Source organism: Puntigrus tetrazona, chromosome 20 (genome assembly GCF_018831695.1).
Source record: "Puntigrus tetrazona isolate hp1 chromosome 20, ASM1883169v1, whole genome shotgun sequence".
Lineage (NCBI taxonomy): Eukaryota > Metazoa > Chordata > Actinopteri > Cypriniformes > Cyprinidae > Puntigrus > Puntigrus tetrazona.
The window spans coordinates 27,014,130-27,033,607 of NC_056718.1; the positions used below are offsets into that span (position 1 = coordinate 27,014,130).

Genomic DNA, 19,478 nt, shown 5'->3' on the forward strand with positions numbered 1-19,478 from the left:
CCTGGCATTTACAGTGTGCAGTTACTGTACATCGCCGGTTCCGTTGAACGGGGTTTTGCGATTACACACGCACTGCTAGGTCAGGGATGCTTGTTGTATGGTAGGATGCCATGAAGCCACCTGTCTCTTTGCAGATGCACACATGCCAAAACATTTGGAAGGTCGATCGGGAATCTTCCGCTTCAGTTTGTGAAAGGCAATATGGCTCTCTCCATTACACCATAAATGGCCGAGCTGAAAGCTGAACAGACCATACAAGGCGATGTGGAGGTGCAGGGAACAGTAAAAAAAAAAAGCTATGGCTCATTTCCGCCCTTATTGTCCAAAAAAAACAAAAAAACAAAACAATGCCCAAATAGCGGGGCATGTTGTCACACTGCATGGGATGAAATCTTTCAAAAGAAATAAAGCTATATATATCCACAATATATCTGTGTGTAAATGTATTGTGGCCTATCTAATGCATGTTAGCTTAATTTAAACTGTAAAACAGTTATGAAGCACAAAATGAGCTAAATTGGAAAAGTTGCATAAACGTTTCGAAGCATCGTTGTGGCTGACTGAATTTGTATTTCATTAATCATATCATAAAACACGTCTGACATGTCATGCTGTGAGGTCACAGATTGACCTAATAGACCCTAGTGGTAACCTGCAAATTTATTGAGCTAATTTTAGCCAATTCATCCCATAAAACGATTTTGATCGCATAAAGCGATGTGTATAGGTTAGTTCAGTGACGTTAAATATTATTTATGACTTCACAACAGTTCATATTGATGTTTTTATTTCTGTATGTTTTCAACCCAGCCAGTTGAGTTGAGGAAATTTTAGGCCATTTTACCTATTGACCATGCAAATTCAGGATTATTATTGCTTTCAAATATTTTGCCCATCTCACAATGGTATCAGGTTTTTTTACTGCGTCTTTCTGAAAATGAACATACCTATATGCCATTATGTCAAGTGACATTCTTTTTGGTCTTTTTGTGTTTGTGTTTTTTGTCAAGGTGGTTCAAAAAGAATAGATTTCCGAATAATGAAAGTTTGCTCAAAACGCACTCGCATCCGAGCTCGTTTGTGTTTCCTCATCAGAAATTTAACTACATCAATTGCTCACCAGTGCATCTTTGAGTGAATGGGTGCTGCCAAACAGATGATGAAAACATCACAGTATTCTACAAAGTTCCAGTCCATCAGTTAACATCTTGTGAAATGAAAATTAGTGTGCTTACACAAAACAAATCCATCATTAATACATTTCAGCTTAAAAGCTGAGCTCCTGGCTAAAATATGAGTCCTCTATCCATAATTGCTTATTTTATTTATTTTTTTAAATGCCCTCTCTGAATCATGAGAGAAACATGCGCACCATTTACAAGCAGTACGGATAGAGGAGTAATTTTTTGCCAAAGGTAATGGTTTGGAGTTGAAAATGAATGAGGGATTTGTTTCATAAGAACATTCAGCTCTGTGCTTCACATGATGTTAACTGATGGACTGGTGTGGATCACCTGTCAGTTATGGCTCGTTTCCACTGAGAGGGGTGGTTTGGTACAGTACAGCATGTTATGCAATAACGTCCATTTCCATTCTCAGAAATGGCAAAGGTACCACTTTTTGGGTACCCTTCCTTTCGGGGTACCTAGCAAAGCATAGGGTACCCAAAGCGTGGAGCTAAACAGAATGTTGATGAGTTGACTAGAATTGTCACTTTTGTGTGATACAGCAGGATAAAGTGTACTTCACCTGTTCTGCTCTGTGTTGGACTTATTTACACTGGAGTGCGCAAACATAAAAAAAAAAGCTTGGCTAGTCCTTCCGACATTTGCCGCTCACTCTGACGTCTGTTTAAACATGACATACGAATACTTTTGGGTATATTTAACTACCATTCATGGTTTTATGAATCTGCTATTTGTTCCAAGGAGCACAAAGTTATGTTTAACTTTTATATTGTTTCTCTTATGTCTTATATAAGACTCTTATATAGTTTTATAATGGCAGAGTTTATTGCTACATTCCCGATGACAGTGAAAACGCAACGAACGAGCGTTCCCGACCGAATCGTACCATCCCGTACTGTGTTGACCCTTACAGCTCTTTGAATGTATTTGAATGTTTTTATCAGTTGTTTGGGTCTCTCACTCTGACGGCACCCATTCACTACACACCCGTAAGGTTCTAATTATGATTCACAGAAGTTTCCTCGTATGTGTTCCTTATATAAACACTGAACGTGTGAACTGACTACAGACGAAGACGCCTGTGCTTGGATTGGTCGGGATGCTGTGTGACCGGGGCTGCAGTTTTGTTCTGTGTCAGATCTCTGTGATTTGAGCAGGGTCGATACTTCCTGTGGAATAGATTGAGACATGGATAGTGGCTGAAATGATGACCTTGGGAAATATGATGGCACGGAGAGACTTCGTCTCTGAAAAGGACTGATAAAATGAGAGATATATAATGCATTTGTATGTCTGATAATTCTCATCTCTCACTTTCCATTCTTTGCGTCTTACTGTATTAACAATATTCGCATGTTGTTTCTCGGCATAGTTGATTATGTAAAGCCCAATGACATTTCTAAGGATAGTTCACCCAAAAATTACAATTCTGTCATCGATTCTGTTGTCAGTGTTCTCACTATATTTCTTGTCCTTGAATGTGGTAGTTGTATTATTGTCTATGCAGGTTCAGAAAGCTCTCAGATTTGATCACACATATCTTCTGAAGAGGAATAAGGGTCTTATTGGTTCTAAAATTAAATACATTTTTGGGTGAACTGTCCCTTTAAGACAAGGCCGCAGATTTATTGACTGTGCACTGTTAGTAAAAAGTTTGGACACACTTGACTGGAATTGTTATGCTTGGAATTTGGTTTGGGAAAAAAAAATTACAGTACCTTGCATGAATTTAATTTAAAAGCAAAATGAGTTTTGTGCAGAGCCTAATACATTTCAGTAGCAACCCTGATACTAAGTGAAGAATGCTTACTTTGAAGAAGAAGTATAAATATTATATACTATAATATATTTTACATTTTGATGAGTTTAATATCTGAAAACTCTTGATGGTGGTAGTTAAGTGAGAGCAGAGCAAAATGAATATAAAGAGAACAAATGCTGCAGAATAGAAAACAGCATCGGACTGAACACATGCTCAGGGGAATATCATATAGAGCTCTCATATGTTGTCTCATATATTGATTATATTGATATAGCCTATAGAGTTTCTTAAGAAAGTATTCACCCTCATCATTTATTTATAAGTCTGTTGTGTTGCAAAGTCTTTTTAAAGCATATTTACTAAAAAGACTTAGCATTAGGATTTGACTTTTTACTTGTCCCACCGTGAAATATTACAAATGCTGGATTTAGCAAAGGGTTTTAATGCCTGTCAGAAAATATGACAGGAGCTAAAGGATCTCTGCCGTTAAACTACGTCACGTCAATTTGAACTTTTTAGCTTCTAAAACAGATGTTTTGTTAATACATTCAGTGTTTCTTCGTACTCAGTACAGGTTTGTCAACAAAATGCATATTTTTTGAATTATTATAGGTTATAGCTGCACCAGGCAACCACACAGTGTTCTCATTTACTAATAATCACATCAAAAAAGACTGATGGCATTTAACAGTACAGTTTTACATAGGCCGTGTATTACTTATCCTATCCTTGTTTGACCTACTCGTGTGTGCCGAAAGGTAACAAATTGTGTTACATTGTATAGTAACGACTTTCTCCCTTTTACCGTTTTTCACTCTCTCTACTCCATCATTACTCCTGGCTGATAAGGCTTATTCTTAGCCTCGGTGATTTTTCAAATCCACTAACCTTAAGCATTAAACTTTGATGCAGAACGTGTGCTGCTCTGTTTGTGCTGCTGACATGAATGATACCTCAAATCACGCTGAGGCGAGATATGCCATTACTGTTCTGAGCGATTAGCCTTCCTTCGTAAGGACGCATGCGGCTGGGGATTTTCACAAGGCAATAATCTTGATAAAACTGGGAGAAAAATTCCTCCGAGCCTTAACGTTATACCAGTTCCCTCACAGAAAATGGTACGATTCTAAACTGATGTTTAGTCCTTCGCTCTCGTTTTTGTTATTTTTTCCTTCTGTATTTGTTTCATTTTCTGTCTTTTTATTAACCTGTGTAGTCAATACTGGATGCATTGTGATAAAATGATCCCTGATCACTACTCTCATTTAGGACATACGTGCCCTCTACACACACACACACACACACACACACACACACACACACACACACACACACGCACATTGAGAAAGAGAAAGCAGAATCAGGTTTTCACAAAGAGTCTCCATGAATAATAAATGATGTTGGATTAATTTCTCACTGCCTGTCTATCTCTCCGTCTGCCGGTGTTCAGATTCCACACAGCAGGCAACAGTTAGAAAGGCCATTTATACACCCTGTTAGTATAAAAAGCTTGCTGACAAAGAAATTGAACTGACAAAGAAATCAAAATGATGGTTCACAGCTATTATACAGTGGAACGACAGAGTTACGAGTGGCACAATCCCATTTGTTTTATTGTCAGAGAAACCTTTTAAGATGCACCCACCATTATCTTCAGTGTGCACCTCAGTGGCATACCCATCCGTAGAAGTCAGTTTTTTTTAAACTTTGCAGCATTTCCAAATTCCCGATGGAACACTGCGATCCCAAAGAAAGTTCCACAGGACTTTTATGCAGCCCAGAGTAGTACTTGTCGCTGTGGAATCAATTTCATAAAAGCTCAGCAGTGAAGTATGGTAATGGATGTAATGTGGTGATGCATTTCTCACGCGTACCGTCTTAAAAATGTCATTTTCAGAGATTTATGTTAAAGGCTGGATACTTGGTCTCTGGTCTCAGCATCAGACGGAACGTTGTAACCATGCGTAACATGAAAGATAAAAAAAAAAAAGACATAAACGTCTCCCACTCAGACTAGGATTTGACTCAGACCCAACAAGATGGACTTGGACCAAAATTTGTTTTTTATTATGTCTCTGGATGTTAGCTGGATCTTTGATTCGAATTGCTTACAAACAGTTAAAAAAAATGTGCAAATCGCCCTAATTTCCTCTCTGTCACGAACACTTAATTTCAAGTGGCGTTACTGCCTTCAGAAACGCAAGTGAACAGCCATGGTTGTACGCTGTATCTGTGCATGCGTGCATTTTTATTCTGAAGCCAGCGTATGATGTACATGGGTTGAGCCCAACAAAGAACTTGGCACTGAGCTAGCTTTCGATACAGAGTGTTCAGAACAACTCTCAGCGTGTTGAAAATAGGAAAAGAGTGAAAACGTTGTTGAAAAATGTCATTACCGATAAACCTCAGCCATTTCTAACAGTTTGAACTTTTGAAAAACCATGCAGTATTCTTGAAACGAGATAAGGACGTTTAAGAATATAAAGAATTATTCATTATTCTTTGTATTTATAAATTTATAGTTAGGTCTTAAAAGAATTTTATTCTTAAGAATGTTTTGTGAATCCGGCTCATGATTTCCCATAAGACTGATAACTCAACAGAATGATGAGATCATGTAATGAAATCCATACTGTCTATAAAGCTGGTCAGATAATCTTTAAATCACTGTTATATCAGTTATATTTGGTGGTGCGTGATTCATGAACCTCTGATCTGTTGTTCTTTCTTTTAGATTACAGGCAATGTGTAATGTAAGCCAGTTCTCCGGGGGTTTGATGGTGGCGGTGTCAACCGGTTCGCTTTTTCTGTTCCTATGGGAATTACATGTGGATAGCTCAGTAAAACCACCCCTACACTTCAGTATTTGGTCCCTCTCTGAGTCTTTTGATTCTCATGGCTAATATTAGACTGTTAAATTGTCTGTTGGCAAGATGTAGCCTGGGTTTGCGAGAAACTAGCGACTGGAGATGAGTCACAGCGTTATGATTTCATAAAGACAAGTGAGGAAGGCTGAATGTTTAAATCTCAGATAGACTTTGATCATCAGCATGAACTCTGGTTCACTTTGCAGGTTATTCTAGCCAGGAACTGCTTACTAAGACAGGAAAAGATAGTTTGACTGACATGTAAAATGGCTTTTCATAGATTGCTTTTTTTATGTGAAGTCTACCTGAAATAGTTTAAACAACAGTATGCAGTGTATAAAAACAAACTGTAGTGGATTTTAGTGTTGAGGGATTTTCTCCAACCTAAGCAGCCTAACATTTTAACAGAAACATTGTCAGTCACTAAATATAATGCTTGCATTTCCTCAGTTATTCAAACAGCAGCTAAAGAAAGTGAGTGAAGAACAATTACACCAAAGAACATACGTTTTGACTTTAGTTTATGCACATTAAAACTTTGAGAATATAAAAAAACAGCCTCTTTGGAGTCTGCCAGAATGAAAGTACTTGTTATGTCTGTGTGCATGCTGCATTAGGCGGCCTGTGAACAGACTGTGGGTGGGCCATGGCTCTGCTGCACACAGTAGCTATGTTTCTTCTCTCTAAGAGCATAATGATGTTCAGAGTCCTCACTCTCTGTGATGCATGCTGGGAATAGATTTGTGCCAGACAGTTGTGTGGAGAGTGTTTGGTATCACTCTTGGTGCTGCGACGAATGATTTTGTTTCCACTGTTCAGTTGTTTGTTATTTATTACCCCACTGCCTGCTGTATTTTTTGTTCTTTGAATATTTGAAAACATTAGCTAGTCTTGTCGTAAAAAGCTGCCAAAGTAACAATTTCACATGTGTCCAATTCATTTTTTAGTGATCCCACAATTATAAAGTTTGTGAAGATTGCAAGTTCAGTACCCCATACTAATATTGTCGTCTTGGGTAAATATGAGCAAAGGCAGCTGTGAAAATAAATCTACGTTCTTTATATTTCTGATCTTTCATTCAAAAAATTCACAAAATTCTAACCTGTCATTGAAGTAAAACAATTGAAAGTGAGGGAAACATCTTTATTGTGAACTAAATGCTTTTTCTAGTTGATGTTGGCCACAACTATTGGCACCTAACTGTGGCAAAACCTTTTCATTTTCTAAATTTCAGGTCAGAAGACTGGGGCGGCCATGGCAAAAGTCACATTTTGTGCTTAGTGACCCATTTTTGTGTTGATTTTTATTGTCTTGATGGAAGATCCAAACACAGGGCAGTCAGTTTTTATTTGTTGGTAGAATCCATGATGCCATGTACCTGAACGAGATCCAGGTCCAGGGCTACAACAATAAAGATCTAGTAGTATATTTAACCGTGCATATGGGGTACTTTTATCTATGTTTGTACTAAACCCATCTGGTGAGTTTGCTGCCAAAAAGCTATTTTTTTAGTTTCATGTGACCCACAGTGCCTGTTGACGATCTAGTTGTGTTCACAACTATATATGCTGAATTTCTTATTGGATGAGGGGAGAGAATTTTTCTTGAAACACCCCTGAACAACATGTGTTAATGTTGTGGCCCTTTTTGATTTTTTACGCTTTCTGATCCCAAGACTGTATATATATAGACAGCCAGAATACTGCATTTGTATTTATCTGTCCCTGGAACATTTAAGGTTACTGAACCACTTTTTGTGCAGTACGAATAAATAGGGAGAAATTAAGTGCAGTACTCAGATTGAACTGATCACGGTTTGAAAGGAGGGATGACCTACAAGACCACGGTAAAGAATTTGCTCCTCAGCAGATCCGGAGTTCATTGACAAATATTTTATATCGTAAGATGTGCTTCCTTTACACATAGAAAGTGAACAGCTCGAAGTGAGCAATCTTTTAAAAGAGATTTAAATACTCCCTATCGATAGCCTACACAAGTCTATGGAATGCAAAAACTTTGTAGCTCAATATCTCAAAACTGTTTAGAATGCAGATAGGACCATATAATTGTAGGTCGACAAATTATGTATTACAGTTCCTCTTCAGGAACTCAAGCCGTGTCAATGATGCTATGGAGAACGCCTTGGTTCCATGGTGCGCTTGCTTCATGACAGAAGCTGAAGCCAGCTGCACTCCACGTGCTTATATGCTTCCTGTACAGTGCTGGAGTTCCTGCAGGCCAGGCTCTCTACAGGGGTCACTCACTCCACCCTGAAGGTTTATGTGGCGGCGATCTAGGCCTACCACTCCACCCTCAGTGGACATTCAGTTGGTAGAGACCCCCTGGTGACTGACACATTTCCTCCGCGGCGTGCTGAGGTTGAGCTATCTAGTACGATCCTGGGTTCCAACATGGGATCTGGCTGTGGTGTTAGAGGCCCTCCACCATTTGAGCCCATAGAGGAGATCTCTGATCGTCTGCAGATAATAAAAACCACACTGTTGCTAGCACTGTGTTCTCTGAGGAGAATAGGTGACATTCAAGGCCTCTCAGCAGCCCCTTCATTCTTAGAGTTTGTGCCTGGCATGGCCAAGGCGTTCCTGTGCCCGCGAGCAGGTTACAGTCATAAAGTCCCTAAGGTCAAGCCACAGCTGGTCGTAGTCCAGCTTTTCAATCCCTTTTGTGAGCTGGCCAGCAGAAGCTAAACTGGATGCCATCAATACTGCTTTTGAGTCCTCTGGGCTCCCACTGAGGCTAGGAGTTAGAGCGCACTCGTCACGAGGTGTGGCGGGCATCTCTTTCCTCATAGCGTCATCGACGCGGCCTGAGTTCCTGAAGAGGAACGTCTTTAGGTTTCACATGTAACCATGGTTCCATGGTGCGCTCGCTTCATGACAGAAGCTGAAGCCAGCTGCACTCCACGTGCTTATATGCTTCCTGGCCAATAACGTCATCCTCCCATGACGTCTCGCCCATCCTTTGAAATGATTACACATACTATTCATATACAATGCTGGAAGCGTTCCCCATAGCGTCATTGATGTGGCGTCTTGTTCCTTTGGTTACATCCGTAACCTGGAGACGTTTTCTCCATTAACAGTAGGGAACTCACCTTCAACCAATTAAGTTTTTTTTAAACAGATACTGTATATCCCTCAGACTTTTTGTGGCACTGTTAATTACACTCACAAGCTCTTAGTAGCACAATAATGTATCGTAGAATTTTAAGATGCAAGTATTGTAGAATTTTAAGATGCAATTTTAAGATTAGTTATTTTAAGATTGCAAAGTTTTTTTTGGTTTTTGTCAGCAGTATTTGTCACATAGAGGCTAATACGGACAGTGCAGAAGCATGTGCAAGTAATGACTGTGGACTTCTACCTGAGTTTATATGCAGCTAGGAACTCCAGAGAGAAAGCCAGAATAGAGAAGCTGTCCCACAGACCAGACCAGAGAACTGTCACAGAGAAGTGCAGACAATGAGCTCACCTTTAGCAGGCGACAGCAGAGGCACAGCGATTCTCCTCAGGCAGTGCCTCAGGACGGGATAGAAGGCTTTCTGAAGTCTAGAACTCTGGAGAATCACTGGTGCGAAAAATATGTTGAAGTGTTGCTATAATTTATGTGGGATTTCTTTCCAAAGGCAACCCGAGAAGAGCGATATAGCTTTTCCGAAACACTACAGACCTGGTGCAGTCTTGTGCCTTGATTATGAAACCTACTTGTTAACAGAGTTTACAAGTTTACAAGAAAATACTATTTACATTTTTCTACTTCAAAATTTCACATTTGATTCCATGTGTTATTTACCATTTCTTTGTAATTATATGTAAAATTTACCAAGAACCTCTGAGTAAACCGTTGAAGTATGTGGACTATGAATTTATATGAACTGATATCCTCTTGAAAATCTGCAAGCTTTTAGTTTTGAAAGGTTCATTGTTATGTGAAAGAAAGATAAACTATGCAAGCACACTATTGTTTAAGTGTTTGGGGTGATTTATTGGTTAAAAAATACGGTAAAATCAGTAGTACTGTAAATTATTATTGCAATGTAAAAAAAATTTTTTCCTGTGATGCAAAGCTGAATCACAGATCATGTGTCACGTGTTCCTTCAGACATCATTTTAATATGCTGATTTATGGCTCAAGAAGCATTTTTTTGCCAATTCTGAATACATATATTGTATCAGTGGTTTAACACAATATGAATTGCTATATAAATGAAGGTGATTGATTAAAAACAAGCGGCTTCATATAATCATGACAACCATGATACTTATTTAATTTTTTTTCTGTTATATTTACAAAGTAAAATTAGTTTTCTTTTTAAAATCCTCATGGCCCCAAACTTTTCAACAGCAGTGAACCTATATGCATTTTTCTGAATTATTAATAGATTACACAGGAAACAAGCAGCAAGACAATATTACAACACCCCCATCCAATTTAGTGATTAAAACTGTCACTCACTGCAAGTTGACAGTTTCACATGACTTTGAGCCCTAATTGTAATCTTGATTACATTGTAATTATTATTTAGATTAATTATGTGGCTCTGCTGCAGAGTTATTGAACCTCTGAGCTGTTAAGCTCATTAGAGCACGGACAGGACTGCAGACAGCCTTTACATTAGCTCTGCTTTTACTGATGGTCTTCGTTGTAACAGTGATAAAGTAATAAGCCGACGTTGTTGGCAGGCTGCAGCGATGAGGGAGTTGAGCTTAAATACCTTAGAGGCTTTTAGGCACAGAAGAGCGTACGGGAATGAAGTGGGAGGCAGTTTGTAATATTAGAAGCAGGAAGTTCATATCAGTTGCACATGTATTGGTAATGACAGCACTGGTAAAAGTCAAAGCGTACAGTGTTTGAGTGAACACATTTCGCTGATGAATTGCGAATTTTACACAGATTTAGCTAGTTGGAACGACTAGTTAAAGCTAATGAAGCATGAAGCAAGTTTTAGTTGTCAAACACTGCAGTGTGCTATGACTAAGTACGCTTTGCTGTATAGGCAAGCGGTGTGTGCGTGTGTGTTATCAGTATGCATCAGGGTTTTCGTCTTTCAAAGCTTAATGGAGTTGGCCAGCACATTTGTGCAAGCCATTTTAGGGTTGGTCTTATAACTCCGATCTTTATGAATCATATGTAATGCTTACTGCATACTGTATTAGCTCCTCTGCGCATTTGCGTCTCTCTTTGCTTTGTTCTTTGACAGGCCCATGAATGTGAGCGATACAGTATATGTAAATATAGTAGATAATAATTAGACATGCACAGAATCTACTAATTGTTGTGTGAAAACTGCAGATTTGATTGTGTTATAGAGTTATTTTTGGTTTATTTGAATATGTCAGTATACTTTTTTATTCAGTTTTCATTTTGCATGTTTAGCTTTTATGGAAGGATCAAAAGTGACCTTTTTAAGTATTTTATTCAGTGGCAGAAACAGGAGTCCATGTTGATATTGGTGGTTTACAGGGACTCTACATAAGCGTAGTTCTTTCTGTTCCTTAAATCAGCTGATCAGAGTGTGATATTAATGAAGTGTGATGTTAATTAAGTTCTAAAGTTATATTTTGAAGTTAGTAAAATACAGCAGGTTTATTTGCATAAAGATAACCCTTTTAACCCTGTTTCTGCAGGAAGTACATCAGTAAAGGGAATAAAAAGGTGCTTGTCAAGCTCTTTCACGGGTCATTTAAAATTAGCAGAGAAACGTAGACTCTATATCGACACATAAAAGCATCATCAAATGAAATATTTAATGAAGTGGAATTCTGTGGCTGCAGATAGTGTAGTAATGGGTACTTGTCCTGCTGTACTGTATGTGTGTCTAATTGTATATCTCCTCACAGATTCTTTGAAGACTGGTGTTAATTTCCACATACTGTATCGCCTCTTTACTGTCATTATGGACAATTTACCATAAATGCTGTTTATCATAAACTGCAGAGTTTGGTGGGCTTTGTCAGGCGTGTAGTACACATTATCTTAGTTTGAACAGACTGGATAATGTTTGTGACAATCCAGTGAATAACCAACAGGACCATCACAGACATTACGGATCATTTGTGTTAAAGCTGTTATATTCTTATCTCAGCTTGAATGCAGAGACAACTAAGTAAACCATTTGTAGGTGGATTCCCTTAAAAATGTAAAAACATGAGTTTGCCGATCAGTTTAAGATCAGGTCTTCTCCTTAGATTCGACACTTGTCATGAATTCAGACTGTTGAATTAAGTTCTATTCTGTGTTCTCCACATTTGTTTTGTTCCTGCATTCTCTCTGAGCCGTTGTGCTGTTGCTGGCTCATTGTAATGTGATCTTGCTGACTGTACTTCCCTTCTCCCCTTTTTCTTTTCTCAACCCTGGTTAGACTGAAGCGTTTTTTCTGTCTGATCTCGGTTTAAACAAAGCCCCAAGTCACTTCAGTTGGTGGCCATCTTAGCAGCACCTCCAGACAGCGGGTGCAATGTAATTCCTGTCTGCTTGAAAAGGAAAAGTACGAAGGGAAAAGAAGCTTCACGCCCTTCAGCCGTGATTTATTCACGATACAGCACAGTCTGTTTTTCATCTTTTAATTTCAAAATACACTGATTCGCCACGTAGCATAAGATTGAAAACATTATTACAGTGTAAACTGATGGACACGGAAAATGAATAGGTACAGTAATATTCCCTCCACGCGTCTCAAACTGTGGGATTTCACACAGACGTGCACACACATCAACATATCTCCACATGAGAAGACGGTGTTAAAATACATTTTTTTCTAAAGGGATACATTACCCAAAAATGTAAATGTACTTATTGTCTGACTGTCCAACGCGTGTTTTCTTCATAGGAACAGATTTGGAAAAATGTTGCATTTCATCTTTTGTTCACCAGTGGATACCCTGCAGTGAATGGGTGCCGTCAGAATGAGAGCGTAAAGTGCTGATAAAAACATCACAATAATCTATAAGTAATCCACAGTTTTTGACTTCACATCATGTTAAGAGATGGCCTGGAGTGGTGTTTATTAGTTGTGGATTATTGTGTTTTTACATTCAGTCAGGACTCTTAAATCCGATGGCACCCATTTAATACAATGGTGCCGTTGGCGAGAAAGTGATACATTGTTGCATTTCTCCAAATCAGTTCTAATGAAGAGACCAAGCCATCTACAGCTTTAACCTGAGAGCAAGTACAATTTTGATGTGAACCATTCTTTTAATTATAAGATGAGACATATTAAGAATTGTGATTTTTCTGCCAGTGTCATATTCATACATGTTTATGTTATGTCAACAAGTTTTATATTTTGTGAGCACTAGTGTTAAAACACGTTGTAATGTTTTAATCCAGCTGGTATAGCTTCCATGAGCTATGATTGTGGAAAGTCTTCTGATCTTTCATTTATACCCTGCTTCAGTGTGCGGCTGCAGACAAGTGAAAGATGGGCTTGAAAGAGATGAGAAATGTTTACCCTGAGAACTTTCTTCAGTGTCATGTTGAATCTTGCGCCAAATAAATCTGCATTTGTAGAAATTAAAAGACTTTTTGTGCAAACTAAATACAATGCAAAGCTGGAGAGGTAGTTCTGAGTATGTGACTCCTTCTCTACTGTTCTCTCTGTAGAAATATCGGTATCAGGATGAAGAGACTCCGCCCTTGGAGCACAGCCCCGCCCACCTGGCTCACAGCAAGAGTGCTGAGATGCTTCACATGAGCGATAAGAACCTGGCTGCCATGGACTCCATGCACAGTTACGCCCCCCACACACACATCTCACCAATAAAGGTACAGACATACGCACGAACACACACACACACACACACAGAATGGACTATGCTCTTAAAACTGTATGCTTCTAATAGTTTTCTAAGCTCAGGAATCCTGGAGTATTCTGTTCTATTCTACAGCTATAACAGTGTTACATTATTGTTATTAATTAATATTTTCAACTAACTTTTATTTTAATATTTTTAAAATATAAAAAAACAATTCCTTTAAGCTTAAGTCATTTTGCTTTCCACTATTAACTACTTTCTACAGAATGAGGCATTAATATGTGCTTTACACATCCAATATGCTAGAAACATGCATGCATATTTAGCATATTGGATGTATAAAGCACATATATGTCTTATTCTGCCTGACCAAATTCAATTTTTGTTTAATTACGAAATATTACAATTTTATTATAAATATATGAGCTGTAAATTAGGAATCCATTCAGGTAATAATCATTCTTGACCTTAATATCTCAATCATTGTTAGCAGCACACAGATAAACCACTATATAGTATATCAATGCATATTTACTAATGTAATCTACATCTATTCACTGTCTAATGAGTGTGTATCATCTCAATTCTCTTTGTCTTTGAGAAAATGTTTGAGGAAAGAGTTTTCCACACAACTGATCCATTCTATTATGTTTATGTGTCTGTTGAACCTCTCCTGTACTCTGGTCTAGTGCTCTATATTCATCTATGGCAGCCATGTCCTCTTTCTCTACTATTTTACTCTTCTCTTCCTCTCCCCGTCTTACTGTCTCTTTGTCTGACCTTTTTGTTCATTTCCTGCCTGCTTTCCCCATTTCCTCTGGCTTCAGTAGGTGTGTATGTATGTGTGTGTGTGTGTGTGTGTGAGTCATGTTGTGTGTGTCAGACTCTGCGTGAGTTCTGTACACCTCTGCTGTGTGTAGGCCGTTCAAAACCCGTCCAAACACTCCGGACTGTTTCTTGCAGCCCCCACTGGCTCTCTTCAGCACATTAAGCACACATGCGTACTTCCGTCTTGCATAATTTCTCGACACAGGCTCACATACAGCACACGGATTTGCACAGTACCACATCGTTTGCTCTATTTTCGCAGTATTTACACAGTGTGCGCAATATGTTCCGTGTGCATTAAAGACAAAGATGATCCAGATTGTGCATTTTCCTAATTCTTATGAATTTAACTGACAAATGTTGTCAGCCTGGATAGATTAAGCGGATAGATTACAAAACACATGGTTTAAAAACTAATCGTAACATATTTTGTTAAGTAACTTTGGAATACTTAAAGGGTTACTCCACCACAAAATGAAAATGTTGTCAGTAATCAATGTCGTTCCAAACCCCTAAAAGCTTAGTTTGTCCTCAGAACACAGTTTAAGATATTTTAGATGAGTCTCATTCAGCCGGTTTGTTCTAAATGCTGATTCATTCAGGAACCAAACACTCATAGACACGCAACTATTCCGATTCGATCCTTTCTGATTTGATATGCGCTGACAAAACGTCACAGCCTTTCATCATGCATCTTAAGCCCTAAACCAACCCCACGATTTTCAGGTGTTCCAAACTAAAGTTTTGCATAGTAAAAAAAATGATTTCTGCGATCATGTTTTCTAAAAGAGGTTCAAAGATGGCTGTTGTTACGGCTTTGTGACCAAAGGTAGCCTACCATACAGCATGATGCCGGTAAGATCCAAGTTTGCCGACCAATTTACTGGCCGCTTCCACTTTTTTCCAGCGTATAAAAAACAAGTGTGATTTATCATGCTCTTTTGTTTACCACTAGCGCATGCTGGCGATGTTATATTCTTTTAAAGTAATGTGCCGTATGGTACGAGTCATACGGTGTCTTCATCGTACAGTCTACACGCACTCCAAGTTTATTACATCCATGTCAAAGACTGAGAGCAACTTAGTTTAAGATGCTTTTTAAGATGAAATGTTCCTTGAAGTTTTGTTGCAGGAAACAAAATTGCATAGAACTATGCTGTACATGTATTTATGTATTACCATTTACTCCTGCATTGTTTTTGAGGTCTGACTAGCATACACTCTGCAGGTTGATAATTAAATAGGCTGTGCAGGCTTTCAAACATTCATAAATGACACCTAAATTCAAAGCAATCGCTTCGGTAATCTAAAATACCGCAATTACCACCCATTTATAATGTAACTATAACATAATACAGTTTATTCCATATAAAGTGGATTATTCATTTATTAACCATTTAGAATAAATTAGATTCAATGAATCACCGATTAAAACCTGTAAGATCCATGTCACCACATGCTGGCAGTTTTAGTGTCATATTTGTTTATCCATGATGAAAAACCCCCCAGAATATTGAGTCCTATAATTGTTTGTTAATATTGTATTGCTTTGACTGGGTAACAGTATTGCACATTAAAATAATAAAAGGATTTTGCTGTGATATGCTTTGAAAAACAACATGGATCGTTTTGGTTAAAGACGTATAAATAGTACATATCAAACGTTTTGTAACGGACAGAGCGATAATGATATTATTTCTCATAAAAAAAACAAAACAAAACATACGACATAAAAAAAAGGTTAGCACTGCATCGGTTTTTGATTTTAGTCTCTCTGAAAAACCTGCATGTTTAAAAATGAATCTGCAGTAAAATGAAGTAAACAAACTTTCCGCTTAATTAAAAATACAGTCCATCCGCATGTGTTTAATGTCACAATCCTCACTGCGTATAAAGAGGCAACAATGTAGAGCTGCAGAGGTGGTCTTTCGTATGACATCAGGGCCAAATATTAAATTATTAAACACACCGTTTTTGACAGTTTGAGGCTTTGGACAGCTGAGTTAAGGCTACTCTGTGCCTGCTTAAAATTCTGTGTCAAAACACAATGCTGCATAAAAGCAACAGCAATATACTATTATAATTGCTATGTAAATCCATTTATGCCACCTCTGAGCAGCATTAGACTCTCTGTGCAAATATGCTACTTCAGAAGCGCTTCTGTGCAAACTTTGCAGCGGAAATTTGTTTTTAATAAAAGCTGTCTTTGGCCTAATGAGGAACGTTTTTAGTTCTGAAACTTATAGGATGCGTTGCTGCTCTTAATTTATGACCCCTTTAATGTTCTTGGAGAACTTTCCCTTTGAAGAAAAAGCATTGCGCTTTACAATGTATGCAAATATATGTGAGAGATTAGGAGCTTTAAGAAGAATCGAGAAAATGGGGCAAAAACAACACATTGCCCAAAATACTGACGCACAATATACTTATGACATTACGACTGACCTTGTAAATGATTTAACAGGCATTAGGGGAACTAGCCACCATTTATGACCCAATATTCATATGAGTATCTACAGCAGATGATCCGTAATTCACTACCTGGAGTGAAGCAGACAAACATATGTAAGATATGTTCTTAATTATGCATCTTAGCAGCTGGCTAATGTGTTCAGTGTAAGATCACTTTAGCATGAAGATCATTTACATGCTTGTGTTGGTTGTGTTCAGTGTGTCAAGGGCGTTTGGCTGGATATGAAGGTCAGAAAGCAAATGACTGCTCCTGCTCTCTCTCACTCTCTTTCTCTCTCTCTGTCTCTCTCTCTCTCTCTCTCTCTCTCTCTCTCTCTCTCTCTCTCTCTCTCTCTCTCTCTCTCTCTCTCTCTCTCTCTCTCTCTCTCTCTCTCTCTCTCTCTCTCTCTCTCTCTCTCTCTCTCTCTGTGGTATAGTACCATCTGTCTTCATGTGAAACATGCCTGTGAAACACAACACGCAAACATCCACATATATCCCTGTGTTACCTTTACTGTTGCGCTTCAATAATATCTACAGCATGAGCGCATTACAAACAAATCTAATAATAAACATCATTCATTATTTTGAGTGTAACTGTTTGCACGAAAGCTATTTCATCACTAAATGATGCGTTACAATGCATCAAAAATATGTGTGCATTTTCAAAAACATGCCAGATATAGTTGTATATATTGCAATTACGATCTAAACATAGTAATGAATCAGTCTTCATTTTCGATATCCCTGCATTCGTCAGCCCTAATCATTTGCATTTAATGAAATACGTCAGGCAGGGAATGCAGTTAGATGAACAAAGGTGGAGATTTGTAATTATTATTTTGTATTTGCTTCAATTTTATGCAAATGTGTAACGCGATACTGATAAGGGATGTATGTAAGATGCACAGCATATATGTTTGTCCTTATGTCCTAGCTCTGTTTATGTTTATGTGTTACATGCTGTTCACTTTGCATGACACACACACACACACACACACACACACACACACACACACACACACACACACACAGCATGAATCATTTTCATGTGGTCATATGACACATCAGAGCTCCTACATGCCTCCTTCTGCTATTAGGATAACAGCACAAATAAATCAAATAATTCAGTACCTACACAATAAGCTTCATATTAAATTCTGATGACAATATAACTAGACTGGATAAAGTAGCTGAAAAATGTCAGCATCCATTATGATATTTAGTGTGTGTCTTGATAACGATTTGTGACCAGAGGTCATTAAAATGTTTGTATGTACAAAAACCATAATGTTGATTATAGGTAAAATTTTAAGGCTACAATGTGCTCCATGGTTATGGTTACACTTTTAGAAGCCGCATCTTAAGTTGCATTTATTGTGTGTTTACGCTGCAGTTATAATTGCATACATAATGGCATGAGATTAATGGTCAACGCCTGTTTTAATATTATCATAATTGTTTTCAATATAGAAATAAGAATTTAGTTTTAAATGGAATGATATGATGATCATTAAACCAATACTGCCATTAGGTGGCAGCCAGTAATGACTGACTTTCTGTTAATGCAGTACAGGCAATGATAGACCTGATGCATCATTACATAAAAAATACAAGTAGTAATAATACATTAACTTCATTATATTAACACATTAAATACATTAAAAGGTTGTAGAAATCTTAAAACTCTTGATATCTTAAATTTTGTATGAATCAGTAGCGCATTTTTAGTTGCTACTAAACTATCATATAAGAGACAAAAAAGTAAAAAAAAGTCTGATTTTGTCTAGGTAGATGGCTTGATGAGCATTGTTTTAATTGTAAATTTTGCAGTGCTCTTTAAAATGTGATAAGCCGTTATATAAGTGCATACATTTGGGTTTATATATGTTATTACATATATTCTAAGTAGCTCAATTGGACGATAATGGCATAAAATGTGAATATCGGCATTGGCCCAATATGAAAAATGTTGTAATTTGCATGCTCAGGATGTGCTAGCAATTAGACCACCTCACAATACGACTCATTATTGAAGTAAAGTTTTGTCTGTTTTTGTCTGTTTTGGATCACTACATTTAAACTGTGCAAGCGCGCACAGAATGATGCGTTCGGTATATGATAGAAGAAACAGTAAGCATGTGCAGCCTCCCCGGGTCCTACTGCCCGCTCAGTAAGGAGTTTCAATCTGTAGGGGCCACTGTCTGCCTATTTCTAATTCAGGGGTGGCCCTGCAGAGTTTTACACCAACCCTAATCAAGGTCTTTTTTGCAGTTAGGTCTCCAGCTGGGGAATATTTTCCACAAGCACTGCGTGATATCACTGCGCCTACTGCAGCCATATTACGGCAGCAAAGTTCCTTTATTATTACGCCAGAGTGGGAGTATGCTTCCTAGTCATATCAGCCTAGGAAACAGCAACTTTTAATTTACCGTCTGGCTTAGCACACGATGTAACGACAGAAGAGTCAAGTTTTAAATAGGAAAAATATCTCAACTCTTTTTTTAAACGAGATGCTTCTGGTCTAATCAGATTCAATGGGCTATGCTAAGCTATGCTAAAAGTGCTATCGCCAGACCGAGATGGGCTGTAGGTATTGAATAATAGT

The 19,478-nt window shown here is 38.0% G+C and overlaps 1 protein-coding gene across 3 annotated transcripts in view; it reads left to right on the forward strand.

The window, feature by feature from the left end:
• Nucleotides 1-19,478, forward strand: part of LOC122325079 (disks large homolog 4) — a 120,900-nt gene that overhangs the window by 41,885 nt on the left and 59,537 nt on the right. For all 3 annotated transcript variants that reach the window (XM_043219952.1, XM_043219951.1, XM_043219949.1), the window contains exon 2: nt 13,440-13,601. In XM_043219952.1, the coding sequence (XP_043075887.1) occupies nt 13,440-13,601 (162 nt within the window). The remainder of the gene's footprint in view (nt 1-13,439; nt 13,602-19,478) is intronic.